The 15,346-nt window shown below is 41.4% G+C and overlaps 1 protein-coding gene across 2 annotated transcripts in view; it reads right to left on the bottom strand.

The window, feature by feature from the left end:
- The window catches only part of LOC149450041 (indoleamine 2,3-dioxygenase 2-like), an 85,611-nt gene that overhangs the window by 32,287 nt on the left and 37,978 nt on the right, over positions 1 to 15,346 (bottom strand). For both annotated transcript variants that reach the window (XR_016315323.1, XM_089692474.1), the window contains exons 6-8: positions 10,380 to 10,479; positions 8,288 to 8,405; positions 4,302 to 4,353 (exon numbers count right to left, since the gene is read on the bottom strand). Coding sequence is in view for 1 of the 2 variants with exons in the window: in XM_089692474.1 (XP_089548600.1) it covers positions 4,302 to 4,353; positions 8,288 to 8,405; positions 10,380 to 10,479 (270 nt within the window). In the remaining variant the exon portion in view is untranslated. The remainder of the gene's footprint in view (positions 1 to 4,301; positions 4,354 to 8,287; positions 8,406 to 10,379; positions 10,480 to 15,346) is intronic.

The following is a 15,346-nucleotide window of genomic DNA, read 5'->3' as shown; positions in this document are numbered from 1 at the left end:
GGCATCTTTAGTGTGGGAACCCGGCTGTGACAGCCGGGTGCTCACTGCACATGCTCGAGAAGCGCTGTGCTTTGTGAATGGCCTGGCATCTTCTGGGACCTGTCATGTGTCCCAGAAGACGCCGGGCCATTCACAAAGCGCAGCACTTCTCGCGCATGCGCAGTGAGCACCCAACTGTCACAGCCGGGTTCCAGCACTAAAGGGAAGACACCTCCGTGGAAGTGGGAGCGGGTACCTGTCAAATTCAGGTACCCGCTCCCCCTCCCTCCCCAAAGGTCCAAAGTCTCCTTGTCATCCCTTTTACTGTCTGCAGTGTCTGGTCATCCCCTGTACTGTCTGCAGTCTCTTGGTCATCTCCTGTACTGTCTGCAGTCTCTGGTCATCCCCTGTACTGTCTGCAGTCTCTGGTCATCTCCTGTACTGTCTGCAGTCTCTGGTCATCCCCTGTACTATGTCTGCAGTCTCTGGTGATCTCCTGTACTATGTCCGCAGTCTCTGGTCATCTCCTGTACTATGTCTGCAGTCTCTGGACATCTCCTGTACTGTGTCCGCAGTCTCTGGTCATCTCCTGTACTGTGTCCGCAGTCTCTGGTCATCTCCTGTACTGTGTCCGCAGTCTCTGGTCATCTCCTGTACTGTGTCCGCAGTCTCTGGTCATCTCCTGTACTGTGTCCGCAGTCTCTGGTCATCTCCTGTACTGTGTCCGCAGTCTCTGGTCATCTCCTGTACTGTGTCCGCAGTCTCTGGTCATCTCCTGTACTGTGTCCGCAGTCTCTGGTCATCTCCTGTACTGTGTCCGCAGTCTCTGGTCATCTCCTGTACTATGTCTGCAGTCTCTGGTCATCTCCTGTACTGTGTCCGCAGTCTCTGGTCATCTCCTGTAGTGTGTCTGCAGTCCATTGGTTCAGAATATTTTTTTTCTTGTTTTTCTCCTCTAAAACCTAGGTGCGTCTTATGGTCAGGTGCGTCTTATGGAGCGAAAAATACGGTAGGTTATTTTTACCAAAGAAATGTAGCAAGATACAGTTTGGCCTAAATTTATGAAGAAAGATTATTTGAAAATTTTTGTAACAAAAACTAAGAAAAAGTGTGTTTTTGTTTTTTTTTTTAATTCCATATTTTTCGTTTATATAGCAAAAATAAAAAACACAGTGGCGATTAAATACCACCAAAAGAAAGCTCTGTCTAAAAAAAAAAAAAAAAAAAGATAAAAATGTGTTTTAGGTAAAGTGTTGCATGCCTGAATAATTGCCATTCAAAGTGTGATAGTGCTGAAAGCTGAAAATTGGCCTGGGCTGGAAGTGCATGAAAGTGTCTGGACCAGGGGTGGACTGACCATTTGGAAACTCGGGCACTGCCCGAGGGCCCAGGGTCAGTAGGGGCCCCTTGAGATGCCCCTGGTACCTTTTTCATAGGCTTTTTTGAGTTTGGGCAAGGACACAGGGGCCCCATGCTCCCCTATTGCCCGGGGGCCCCATGAGTTGTCAGTCCGCCCCTGGTCTGGACTTATGGTGGTTAATTGAACTATAGTCAAAATAGAAGAAAACATTTTCTCTATGTTTTTTGTCTATAAATTACATAGAAAATTAAATAATTTTTGCAACACAATAATGGCAAAAAAAAAAAGCCTAGTATGTCCCTACAAAGACCTATGGATTTCTTTAGTATCTTAGGTAATGACAAAGTTATTATTGTGTAGTATAAATGTAATGCAATGTAAAAATGCTCCGTTCTGTAAGGGGTCTAAAATGTACAAGAGCTGAAGAAGTTAAAATGTAATCTGTCTCTATGATGTTCAATTTGTGATGCGCTGGAGCATGAATACACAAAGGGACCATACACTGGGCCATATTTGTTTCATACATTTATCCTTAGTAGAGATGAGCGAAATTTTTCAAAAATTCGATTCGGCTGATTCGGCGAATTCCAGGAAGAAATTCAATTCGATGCGAATTAATTCGCTACGAAGTTAACTTATAAAAAGGGTTTCTAGGCTTCAGAGAGCCTTTAAATTAGTGCAGAACACTGTACCTTTAATTTAAATGCCCTTGGAGATGAGGAAGGAGAAGGAGAAGGAGAAGGATGAGAAGAAGGAGAAGGAGAAGGATGAGAAGAAGGAGAAGGATGAGAAGAAGGAGAAGGAGAAGGATGAGAAGAAGGAGAAGGATGAGAAGAAGGAGAAGGAGAAGGAGAAGGAGGAGAAGGAGAAGGATGAGAAGAAATAGAAGGAGAAGGATGAGAAGAAGGAGAAGGAGAAGGATGAGAAGAAGGAGAAGGATGAGAAGAAGGAGAAGGATGAGAAGAAGGAGAAGGATGAGAAGAAGGAGAAGGATGAGAAGAAGGATGAGAAGAAGGATGAGAAGAAGGAGAAGGATGAGAAGAAGGATGAGAAGAAGGAGAAGGATGAGAAGAAGGATGAGAAGAAGGAGAAGGATGAGAAGAAGGAGAAGGAGAAGGATGAGAAGAAGGAGAAGGATGAGAAGAAGGAGAAGGATGAGAAGAAGGATGAGAAGAAGGAGAAGGATGAGAAGAAGGACAGTTCTGTGACAGTTTCTGTCTATTTCTGACAGTTCTGTGACATTCACTCCATACAGCGGTTTCAACCGCTGTATGGAGGGAATGTCCCAGAACTTTCAGAAATAGTCTATTTCTGACAGTTCTGGGACATGTATGGAGTGAATGTCCCAGAACTGTCAGAAATAGTCTATTTCTGACAGTTCTGGGACATTCACTCCATACAGCGGTTTCAACCGCTGTATGGAGGGAATGTCACAGAACTGTCATAAATAGTCTATTTCTGACAGTTCTGGGACATTCACTCCATACAGCGGTTGAAACATTGTATCTATTTGTTTCCATAAATGGATCCATTTATGGAAACAAATAGATACAATGTTTCAACCGCTGTATGGAGGGAATGTCCCAGAACTGTCAGAAATAGTCTATTTCTGACAGTTCTGGGACATTCACTCCATACAGCGGTTTCAACCGCTGTATGGAGGGAATGTCCCAGAACTGTCAGAAATAGTCTATTTCTGACAGTTCTGGGACATTCCCTCCATACAGCGGTTGAAACATTGTATCTATTTGTTTCCATAAATGGATCCATTTATGGAAACAAATAGATACAATGTTTCAACCGCTGTATGGAGGGAATGTCCCAGAACTGTCAGAAATAGTCTATTTCTGACAGTTCTGGGACATTCACTCCATACAGCGGTTGAAACATTGTATCTATTTGTTTCCATAAATGACATTCTGCAGATACACTTAGAGGAGCTCTGCAGATACACTTTTTGCCGGCTTGGAATTATTCTTATTTTCATCCTACTTCTTCTTCTTCTTCATCCTCATCCTCATCCTCTTCTTCTTCTTCTGAGGATGAGGATGAGGATGAAGAAGAAGAAGAAGAAGTAGGATGAAAATAAGATTAATTCCAAGCCGGCAAAAAGTGTATCTGCAGAGCTCCTCTAAGTGTATCAGCAGAGCTCCTCTAAGTGTATCTGCAGAATAGAGGAACTCTGCACATACACTTTTTGCCGGCTTGGAATTAATCTTATTTTCATCCTACTTCTTCTTCTTCATCCTCATCCTCATCCTCTTCTTCTTCTGAGGATGAGGATGAAGAAGAAGAAGAAGAAGAAGTAGGATGAAAATAAGATTAATTCCAAGCCGGCAAAAAGTGTATCTGCAGAGCTCCTCTAAGTGTATCAGCAGAGCTCCTCTAAGTGTATCTGCAGAATAGAGGAACTCTGCACATACACTTTTTGCCGGCTTGGAATTATTCTTATTTTCATCCTACTTCTTCTTCTTCTTCTTCATCCTCATCCTCATCCTCTTCTTCTTCTGAGGATGAGGATGAGGATGAAGAAGAAGAAGTAGGATGAAAATAAGAATTCCAAACCGGCAAAAAGTGTATGTGCAGAGTTCCTCTATTTCTGACAGTTCTCTGACAGGTTCTTCACATGTACAGCGGTTGAAACATCTGTATCCTAAATGGAAACTAATAGATACAATGTTTCAACCGCTGTACATGTGTTCCTTCTGTCAGAGAACTGTCAGAAATAGCGGAGCTCTCTGCAGGGACACTTTTGCCGGCTGATCGGGAAAAATCCGATTCGCGCACCCGAAGTAGGCAAATATTCGGATTCGCCGCGAATCGAATTTTTCCTGAAATTCGTATCGAATTCCGGTTCGCCTGGTTCGATTCGCTCATCTCTAATCCTTAGCAAACTGTTCTACAATAGATTTACTCATGTTCTGAGTTTTCCCCTTAATGGAATCTAAGCAGTGAAACTTACCCAGAGAGGAATGTGCGGATTGTATTGTAAAACACATCTGAATCCACATAATCTATAGGAAAACAAATGAGAGAAGAGTGGCTGACAGGTAGAAAAAATGGACAAAAATCTATCCTACTGATTAGGCTGTTTCACACCTCTATTTCTTTGCATGCATTACCCCTATGCTAGGTTCACCAAAGAAGCAAGTAATTGCACCAATGAAGCAGGGAGCAGAACATTTTTCTTAAGCAACATAACAAAATGCAGAGGTGGAAAATGAGCTTTGGGAGATGAGAATGGTATTTAAGGTAGTAAAAACGATGGGCGCTTATGTGGAATAAAATGTTTCTCATAGCAGCCTATTACAGTCTCCCTTTCCTATTTCTAGCATATGAAAGGGAAAAAACTAACTGGTTTGCATGGGCAACACACTCCGCTTTCACAACTCGTTTATGACATTAGGTATTCTCAGATTGCTTTGACCTTTTGATTAAGATCAACTGTAGTATCTGTTCTCATCAGTGTTTAGTAGGAGTGCTCTGCCACCATTCTGGTCCTTAGCCTGTGATGGGAATTCTAGCTGTATAGTATCCCTATACTTTGTCTGGCCAGGGTTCGTGGAGGCAGCGGGCCTAGTGTTAGGCGCCCCCTGGGAGTGGTGTCCCAGGGATGCTCCTAGTATCACTATTGGTTTGGGATCTCACTGTGATAAAGGGCACTAGGCAACAACACCGTTTGATTTTTCTGCACAATGCCTTTTGGCCAAAACCAGGGCAATTTTTGTTACCAGGCCGCAAGCTTTGCACCTGTGCGGGCACCTTTTTATTGTTTTTTTTTTTTCTTCACATGTCACTTTGCACTTATATGTGTGTGTGTGCGTACGCGCTTTTTTACACTCAGGATTGTAGTATCAGCTGGGTCTTTTGGCTAGGTGAACCTGAATATGCCTTGCCCCGGTCAGGTGTCTTTCGCTACGACAGACAGGGAAGGATCCTTCCTTTGAGAGGGAACCATATTACAAATCCTATGGCACTTTTTTGCGTGTTCACATGCATTTTTGGTGCACTTCGTTTTTTTTTCACACCGTGGGTTTAAAAGAAAAAAAACACACACCCCAAAACACTAGGTATTCCAGGTGGCTGGATTTCTACTTACTGTATACAGTTCAGTCACAAATATCACATTGCTATAAAAGCATGCCACTATTTTAATTATCTTTCCAGTACTTTTCCATCAAAGGAAAAGGTAAACCAGCCACACACCGATGACTGTAGATCATTCACATTGGGCTTAGTCATAGAGGTGGAGGTGCCAGAAGAGAGGCATCTTATGTACTTTATGTGCCTGCAGTGTATATAAAGTGTCTCCCTTCTGGCACGACCACTTCTACGACTAAACTTGATGTGACAGAAACGTAGCAGAGTGGGTGATCTCCAGGCAGGGACTATGGCAGTGGTGATTGCTAGAATAAAACTTTGATTACCTGTGCATCTGTGTGCAGCTGCTTTGCTTTTTCCTTTGGTGCACTTGGAGTGAGGAGGCTCAGAGTAGAGTAGACTGGGAGATAGTAGGAATTTATGCTTTGAGTGGAGGATACCTGCTTTCCTTCTTAAACTGAGTTTTTCTTTGCCATGTTGACTTGTAAGATACCCAAACAAAGATGATCTTTGAGCAAAATCAACTGGATTTTATGTGTTTTACTACATCTATCAATACTATGAAAGGCATTGAAAAGCCATAGTAGTTGAAGAGCTATAGGACCCTGTAATGAACTTTGTTTATGAGACCCATTATTTATTTTATTTCAGGTACTTATATAGCGCCGTCAATTTACGCAGCGCTTTACATACAGTGGGGATTGAAAGTTTGGGCACCCCAGCTAAACATTTGTATTAATGTGCATAAAGAAGCCAAGGAAAGATGGAAAAATCTCCAAAAGGCATCAAATTACAGATTAGACATTCTTATAATATGTCAACAAAAGTTAGATTTTATTTCCATCATTTACACTTTCAAAATAACAGAAAACCAAAAAATGGCGTCTGCAAAAGTTTGGGCACCCTGCAGAATTTATAGCATTCACTGCCCCCTTTGCAAAGCTGAGACCTGCCAGTGTCATGGATTGTTCTCAGTCATCATCTGGGAAGACCAGGTTATGTCAATCTCAAAGGTTTTAAATGCCCAGACTCATCTGACCTTGCCCCAACAATCAGCACCATGGGTTCTTCTAAGCAGTTGTCTAGAAAACTGAAACTGAAAATAGTTGACGCTCACAAAGCTGGAGAAGGCTATAAGAAGATAGCAAAGCGTTTTCAGATGTCAATATCCTCTGTTCGGAATGTAATTAAGAAATGGCAGTCATCAGGAACAGTGGAAGTTAAAGCAAGATCTGGAAGACCAAGAAAAATATCAGACAGAACAGCTCGCAGGATTGTGAGAAAAACAATTCAAAACCCACGTTTGACTGCACGATCCCTCCAGAAAGATCTGGCAGACACTGGAGTTGTGGTACACTATTCCACTATAAAGAGATACTTGTACAAATATGGTCTTCATGGAAGAGTCATCAGAAGAAAACCTCTTCTACTTCCTCACCACAAAAATCATTGTTTGAACTTTGAAAATGAACATATAGACAAGCCTGATGCATTTTGGAAACAAGTTCTGTGGACCGATGAGGTTAAAATTGAACTTTTTGGCCGGAATGAGCAAAGGTACGTTTGGAGAAGAAGGGGCACAGAATTTAATGAAAAGAACCTCTGTCCAACTGTTAAGCATGGGGTTGGATCAATCATGCTTTGGGGTTGTGTTGCAGCCAGTGGCACAGGGAACATCTCACGAGTAGAAGGAAAAATGGATTCAATAAAATTTCAGCAAATTTTGGATGGTAACTTGATGCCATCTGTGAAAAAGCTGAAGTTAAAGAGAGGATGGCTCCTACAAATGGAAAATGATCCTAAACACACCTTGAAATCCACGGGGGATTACATCAAGAGGCGTAAACTGAAGGTTTTGCCATGGCCTTCACAATCTCCTGACCTCAACATAATTGAAAATCTATGGATAGACCTTAAAAGAGCAGTGCGTGACAGACAGCCCAGAAATCTCAAAGAACTGGAAGACTTTTGTAAGGAAGAATGGTCAAAGATACCTCAAACAAGAATTGAAAGACTCTTGGCTGGCTACAAAAAGCGTTTACAAGCTGTGATACTTGCCAAAGGGGGCAGTACAAGATATTAACTCTGCAGGGTCCCCAAAATTTTGCAGACGCCATTTTTTGGTTTTCTGTTATTTTGAAAGTGTAAATGATGGAAATAAAATCTAACTTTTGTTGACATATTATAAGAATGTCTATTCTGTAATTTGATGCCTTTTGGAGATTTTTCCATCTTTCCTTGGCTTCTTTATGCTCATTAATACAAATGTTTAGCTGGGGTGCCCAAACTTTCGATCCCCACTGTATATATTGTACATTCACATCAGTCCCTAACCCTCAAGGGGTGTACAATCTAAAGTCCCTAACTCTCACAATCATACATATACATACTAGGGCCAATTTAGACAGGAGCCAATTAACCTACCAGCATGTCTTTGGAGTCATACCCATCATAGAATTAAGCTGCTGTTTCTAGCATTAAGAAAATTCTGTAAGACAGCAAAAAGGACAGGACAACCTTCCCCCTTAAAGTTAGCTGCCCTAGGAAATAGTAGATCAGTATGGCTTTCCCTGTGCCTTGTCCATTCTTAATAATGATTGCAGGAAAGAGCAGGCAACATGCAACTTTCCTTCCTCCAATCAGAAATCCAGGGGCAGGTAGAGGTAGCACCAACAAGAATAGCGAAAGTGGCAAGGAATTTGGCTTTTTAGAAATGGCATAAATCAGCAGAGAACCATGAACACTGACTAGTTGCACTAAATGCTGGGAATAAAAATGGGGATAGTTTGATCTAATATAGAGGTGTGGTAAAGAATGGGTATAGGAATAAAGTTCATGCTTACTAACCGTACATGAGATGGAGAGCCTCTCTCATCATGTTTATGGAGTGTTCCATGTCCTGCAGAGCAGAAAACAGTGCTTGCTTGTCATCAGACTCCACAGATTTTACTGCCTGAATGACGGCCTGCAAACAAGACAGCAAAATTTAGCAAATTCGTCACACTGAATTTATCCTATCAATTTAATATCTGTATTAAGCAGGGGTGGACTGATTATTTGGAAACTCGGGCACTGCCCGAGGGCCCGGGGTCAGTAGGGGGCCCCATGAGATGCCCCTGGTACCTTTTTCATAGGCTTTTTTGAGTTTGGGAAAGGACACAGGGGCCCCATGATCCCCTATTGCCCGGGGGCCCCATAAGTTGTCAGTCCGCCCCTGGTATTAAGAATACTCATATCTGGACCAGGTATTGTGGTATGCTAAGCATAAAGAGAACCACGCACAACTATTCTTTTAAAAAATCTTAAATGTTTAGACTTTATGCGACCTCTGACTTGGCATAAAAAAAAATGAAAAACATGCATCAGAAGGTGTACCTTTCTTTATCTTTCATGCTTCCTAGTTTTGGGGGCACGCTACAAAACAAAGAAATTAACGTAAAAGGCTCTTTTTCTCATTTTACTGTCTGATTTTAAATATTTATGTCAAAATCCTGGCAAGGTTAAAAAAAATACAAATTAATGTAAACATCTATTCATTAAAAAAATTTAAATATGTTTTTAAATGCAGTTATTTAGAATTTGTCTTGATGGCTACTGTAATCCCTTTCACAGGGAAGCTCAGACTAAGCGAGGGTGGGGCAGTACTTATCAGGAGTACTCATCAGGAACATGCCAACAGAAAGACAAAGCAGAATAAGCAGAGAGATGTCCAAATAAGACACCTGCTTCTTTGTCTAACAATCATATCTATAGGTGATTATTGATCATCAGTCATCCAACCAAATATAAATGGTGGGACAACCTATTGGCAAAGTGGAGCTATTTTTTTTCCACAGGCTAAACCCCCTCCAAAGAGTGCTGAGAACGCTTATCTAGAACATGTAAAGCCATGTCTACCATATGAACATGCATGCCTATTAGACCATTCAATTAAAAGATACAAAGACTGTTCAACATTCACACTCTTGTTCAGTGGTCTGTAAACTACAGCCCAGTGGCCAGATGTAGCCCTTTGCTTGCCTGTATCTGGCCCTTGAGGCACTATTCCTCCAACTGACACCAATGAAGGGCCATCATCCCTCCTACTAACACAATTGGTGGGGCATTATTCAACCCATTGATACCAACAATGGGACACTATTCCTCCAACTGACACTAATGATGAGGCACTCTTCCTCCCTTTGAAAGCAACAATGGGGCACTATTGTCCCATGAGAATGATGGCACATGGTTGCCTGAAGGACAGTAAATCCTTGCTCTTGTTGAATGCATTCACATTCTTATAAATATGTATTTCAGGTATTTACTGTATATAGCACCGACAATTTACTCAGCACTTTACATTTGTATATTTGCATCAGTCCCTCAAGAAACCCACAATCTAAGGTCCCTACCAGAATTCACATACTATGGCCTATTGGCATATATTTCGAGTGTGGGAGGAAATTGGAGTATCTGGAGAAAACCCACAGAAACACGGGGAGAAAATGCAAACTCCATGCAGGTAACATCCTAATTGGGAATCAGAGGACCCTAGTCCTGCAAGGCAGGAGTGCAAACCACTAAGCTATTGTGCATTGTGCAATAGCTAAGGCCTTTCCTCTTCCAGAATGATATTGGTTTTCATCATCAGTTTGCACAGTTTCATTAATTGCATTGCAAACTCTTTGTATACAGTCAAAAATAGCACAAAGGCGTTCAGATTAGTCAGCAATGCTTGATGTCATCAATAAGTGTATAATGTTTTGAAAAAGCTGAATGTATCAGTGGTGGTGAAAGCAAACAGAGAAATACAAACTGTATCCAGGCAGCCTACACTTCACAGGCGTCATTACAGGGCTTGGGATCTATTTACTTAGCACATTTTATCACACTACGATAAGATCTCACCTTAGCAGGCTGAAGAATAGACTTTTTATGCTTTCCTGCCACTACCTACCTTGGCTGCCGGGATGGCTGCCACTTCCACCATCAAGGTGACCAGTACAAAGCCCTGCAGACTGTCACCTCCTGGAAGAGACACAATGGTGGATAGGTTCCTATGGACAAGACATAAGAAATGTGAGCTGTGCAGAGAATTTCACTTGTGAATTGCTGGCCATACATTATAAACAAATGTCAGCCTCACTACCAATAACTGACCCCCTTCTCCTGAAAATACAAGGTTCCTAGCTGTCATGGTGATCCAGTGATTTCAGCATTTTCTGCCTCACAACAAGTATGCACATTAGAAGATCTGACTGAGCGGTGGCTTTATTAGGGAACTTTAGCTTAGACCATGTTACTTACAAGCAATACAAAGGTTTCAAAACCACCAAACTGCAATATCTGAAGTTTATCAATGAACATATAAATGAATTAAACACTTATGAACCCTTTGTAGTTTGCAGATTCGAAGCCATCCCCTTCTTGAATCTGGTCAGATCTGCCCACAAGACCTTCACCCAAGACCTTCATCACCTGACTATATTAGGGTACCTGTATGTGAGTAACAGAAGAATGATTGTGCCTATGTAGCAGTAAGCTACTTCAGGATAACAAGCACCTCTGAAAATTAAAATAATTGCTTAATACAAAGAGGTTTTATAATGCAATATAGAAATCTCTATCTGCATTGGTTCTGATCTTTCCCTTTTCTTTGGAGAAAGAGGAATGCCACAATCACCATTAAAACAGGAAAAGGTTTACAACAGAACCTGGCAGAACAGAAAAATTGCTTTTGGTGAGACATATAGGCATCTATGCTCAGTGTTAGGTGACCTAAATGTACAAAAGTCACTCCTTGTCAGAATAGGGATCCATTACTGTTCTGTGAAAGGTCACATCACATCATCAATAACTCGTGTCCCTCTGTATTCTCAATACGACCAGGGCCAGGACCAAGCCAGCTAACCACTCACCCCTTACCCTCTTGTGGTCAAATCACATGTAAAAATAGAGATACTCAAAGTTTATATAAGGTCATTTGGGATAGAGTATGGAAGGTATAGACAAAAAGATAGATATTTTCTATTGAGGTTTCACTGAAGATTTACTCCTTTATTTGTCCTGGTGATCACTGTCACCTTGACAAAAGTCATAAGTGCACGTAGTAGAAGGAGGGGGTGAATCTTCTAGTGCAGGGGCCTCCAAACATTCTAAGCAAAGGGCCAGTTTACTGTCCTTCAGAATTTAGGGGGACCAGATGCTCAGTGGCAGTAAACAATGCCTGATCTTTGATAGTAGGGGGAGAAATAGTTGGTGTTGTTGGGAGGAATAGTGCCCCATTTTTGTTGTCAATAGAAATGATTATGCCCCATTGTTGGTGTCAGTGGAAGGAATAGTGCCCTGTTGTTGGTGTCAGTGGCAGGAATTAAACCCCATTATTGGTATTAATGGCAGGAATAATGCCGCAAGGGCCCAATAAAGGCACACATTCAGCCCCAGAGCTGCAGTTTGGAGACCACTGTTCTAGTGGGAAACAAATGTGCTGATGACAACTGTCTAAGATGAGAATTCTTTCCACTCTGGGGACATCCTGGCATGTCTCCAAGACAGGAAGTGAAGAGAAATCTCACCAGAAGAACAGAGAGAGCAAACCAAATAGAATGCTAATCTATGCAAAAATGCATAAAGAAAAAAATTGGGATTTACATATTTATTTATTTTAGGTACTTATATAGAGCTTATATATTGCTTTACACATATATATTGTACATTCACATCAGTCCCTAACCCTCAAGGGGTGTACAATCTAAGGTCCCTAACTTACATTCATACATACACATATTAGGGTCAATTTAGACAGGATCCAATTAACCTACCAGCATGTCTTTGGAGTGCGGGAGGAAAGCGGAGTACCCGGAGGAAACCCACGCAGGCACAGGGAGAACATGCAAACTCCAGGCAGGTGATGCCGTGGCTGGGATTCAAACCAACGACCCTAGTACTGCCAGGAGGAAGTGCTAACCATTTAGCCACTGTGAATTCTGAAACAGTTTATACAGTATTCTTGAGGGAGTGAATTCTTTATTGTATAACATACTACTGGGGGGGTTGGTCAGGGTTCTAAAATACTTAATACATCTTAGTAGACTCTAAAACATGGATATAATAGGTAGTATACAGGACACCAGGGATGGGTCCTGAAAGGTAGATAGGTTTGCCCACTATTTGAGTCATGGTCCCTTTAAGGGGGGTGATAACATACATTTTTGGAGTACTCCAGGGTTCTGGTTCTCACCCATCCAGGTTAAGAGGGTTCCTGGGTGGTCCAGCTGCAGAGGAGAAAACAGGTTTACAGTTCTCTTAGGGTGATAAAGTCCTCATTTGGGACCCAGAATTCAGAGTCTCAGAGAAGCTTTGTGTGGGAAAGAGCCTCCAAACCTTGATTACAGGGAGTTTGGTCCAAAAATGGTTAACCTGCCTACAGGTTAGTCCTGAAAAGAACAGGAAGCTGCCAGTAGGTGTCTATGAGGTAAGTATATCAAACCAGCACTCATAAACCTATTTGTCTCTCATGTTAGTACATGAAGTGTGCTCACAAAACAAATGCACACTCACAAGAGGTTTATGACCCCTTATTACAGGTAGCTCAAACTGTGCTTTAACTCTCAAGGATTCTTTCTCTTTAAGGTGTTCCCCAGATCCTTCTTTATTATGATGGCTGTTCACTCACTCAGTACCAAAGCAGGAGATACCATATAAAAGCATCATAGTGTAGTATTTATTGTAAGTAATAAAACGAGTATAAAACAAATAGGGGATTGAACTCCCATATTACAGTGCCTCTATGACCAGCACCAGTATATCCTCTTGCAGTCCTCCCTATAGCAGATTTTGGTCTTGGGTCTTCAGGCTCCTACACACGTTATTCCATGTACCTATCCAAAAACATGCTAAGTAGCCACTACTATATTGTCCAATTCCTGGCTTATTCTCATATCAACAGAAAATTGCAACCCATTTGTTTATTGCTGCAAAGCGTGCCATAGCTAGGGCTTTGAAGACACCCTCTGACTTGTTTGCAGTGGTGAAAGGCAACCTGATGACCCTTATGATAAATTAAAAGATGTAAAGCATCCTCCATGACTCCTATGCCAAATTTTTGAAAGTTGGACCCCCTGATGGTCGTATGCCCTGCCCACTTTGCACTCGACCAGCCTTGGCAGCCTTTAGTTGTTGATACATTCGCCCAAGCCTGCAGGAACACCCTTCCCTGTCCCTCTCCCCTCCCATCCCTCAGTCTTATTCCTGCTAGAATCTTTCTCCTTCACTCCCTCTTCCTATTCCATTCCCCCTACCAGGACTGGCATGTCCGCTCACCAACCTCCCCCTTCCCATCCTTTTTTTTTTCTTATCTTTTGGTATATCCCTGGGCACTGGGGGGCCCAGGGAAAACGTGTAGACTGATGACTTTGTTCGTACGGTAGTCCCTTAGCAAACTTAAAGTAAAACAAATTGTTACACACCATGCTTAGTTAACTCAATTCTTGTTGTATTCCCCCTGTGTGGGTGATATCTTGTACGTTTTATCTTTGTTGCAACAATAAAAAATGATTGTACCAGAAAACTAAAACTAGAAGTTCGGAATCAGCATGATTGAGATTTGCAGGGTAAGTTGATAATGCACATAGTAGAATAAAAGTATAAAATTGCTTGTTTAATGAAAATAAGAAAAAAGACTGCTTTAACCAATACAGCTGGCTGGTGTTTCTAAGTTTAAATATTACAGTGGGTAATAGCATGCAAACCCAGAACTCATAAGCATTGTTGCCCTTGCTTAACTATCGAGAAATTAAATATGGAATTAAATAAATCCTCTTTAAGAAACAAAGCATGATCCACAAAATACTACACTGATATATTTTTGGATATATCCACTGATATATTTTTGGATTCGTTCTTTCAAGATTAAAAAAACAATAAAAATGCATGTGACAAAAGCAAAAAGTAGCTATGGCTTCAGGTGATCAGTTAAAAATAAACAAATGCACAAGATCCAATGCACTTCTTGCAGCCATAAACCTCAACAATGATGAGAGCGAAGGTGACCAAATGACGGCTGGTGCCATCAGAAATGTCTAAAAGTTGCAAAGCACCATCAACATACCCTTTAAAAGGCACATAGAGACATCTGTCAAAAACTATGCAATGTTTTGGGGCTGCTGCAGAATCCTTTTTTTCCTCAAGCAGTAGTGAGTTACCATTAAATGTCCCTATGTACACTTTAAATTGTGTGCTGGGACACTTTCCGTCTTTTGGAAATCCATCAACAAACCTATTTCTTTGAATAATAACAAAAACACTTTTCCTGTGTTCTTATAAACCATGTAATTTTTTTCCCAAAATACAAAGAAATGTTTCACTTAAAAAAAAATCTATGTAGTGTATAAAAAACAAACAAGGACTAATGAATAGGGTGAAACTACAAAAATCTGTAGAACGGCATGCAGTAATCTTTCATCATGCTGGGAAATGTGTGTGTCGTTCAGATATAGATTAACTGGAAAATAGGGCTTATCTGAGAAAAAAAAAACAAGGTCAGTAGGTCGGTCACTGTTGGACTTTAGTGAAGCAAACAAAAGCCCCTTGACACAGGTGCTTACTAACCCAGAGCAAGTATTCAGCCAGTGATGTCTACAGGTTGGTAGCTTCAGAAGTATTAAAACCCAACTCCAGTATATTAGCAACTGCCCTCCAACCCCAGCCCAACCTCCATTTAACTTACACTAAGCCACGATCATGTAATGATTCTTCTCTAGTTCTGTTTACTTCTGGGCTCCTTCTTTGGGTGTCTGTCCTATTTACGGTGGTGACACTTAAAGCAAATCCTCACTTATAGACTCCAGAGACAGGAGAACTCACAAGGGTGGTGAAGGGACCAAAACCCAAGAAGATAACAAGCAGTAAAAAGGTTTGATCCCC

This window comes from Staurois parvus, unplaced genomic scaffold, assembly GCF_062004578.1.
Source record: "Staurois parvus isolate SC_StPar_1 unplaced genomic scaffold, SC_StPar_1.0 ptg000586l, whole genome shotgun sequence".
NCBI lineage: Eukaryota > Metazoa > Chordata > Amphibia > Anura > Ranidae > Staurois > Staurois parvus.
Note: the sequence above shows the minus strand (reverse complement) of the source record. Positions and strands in the feature narration are given on the sequence as shown.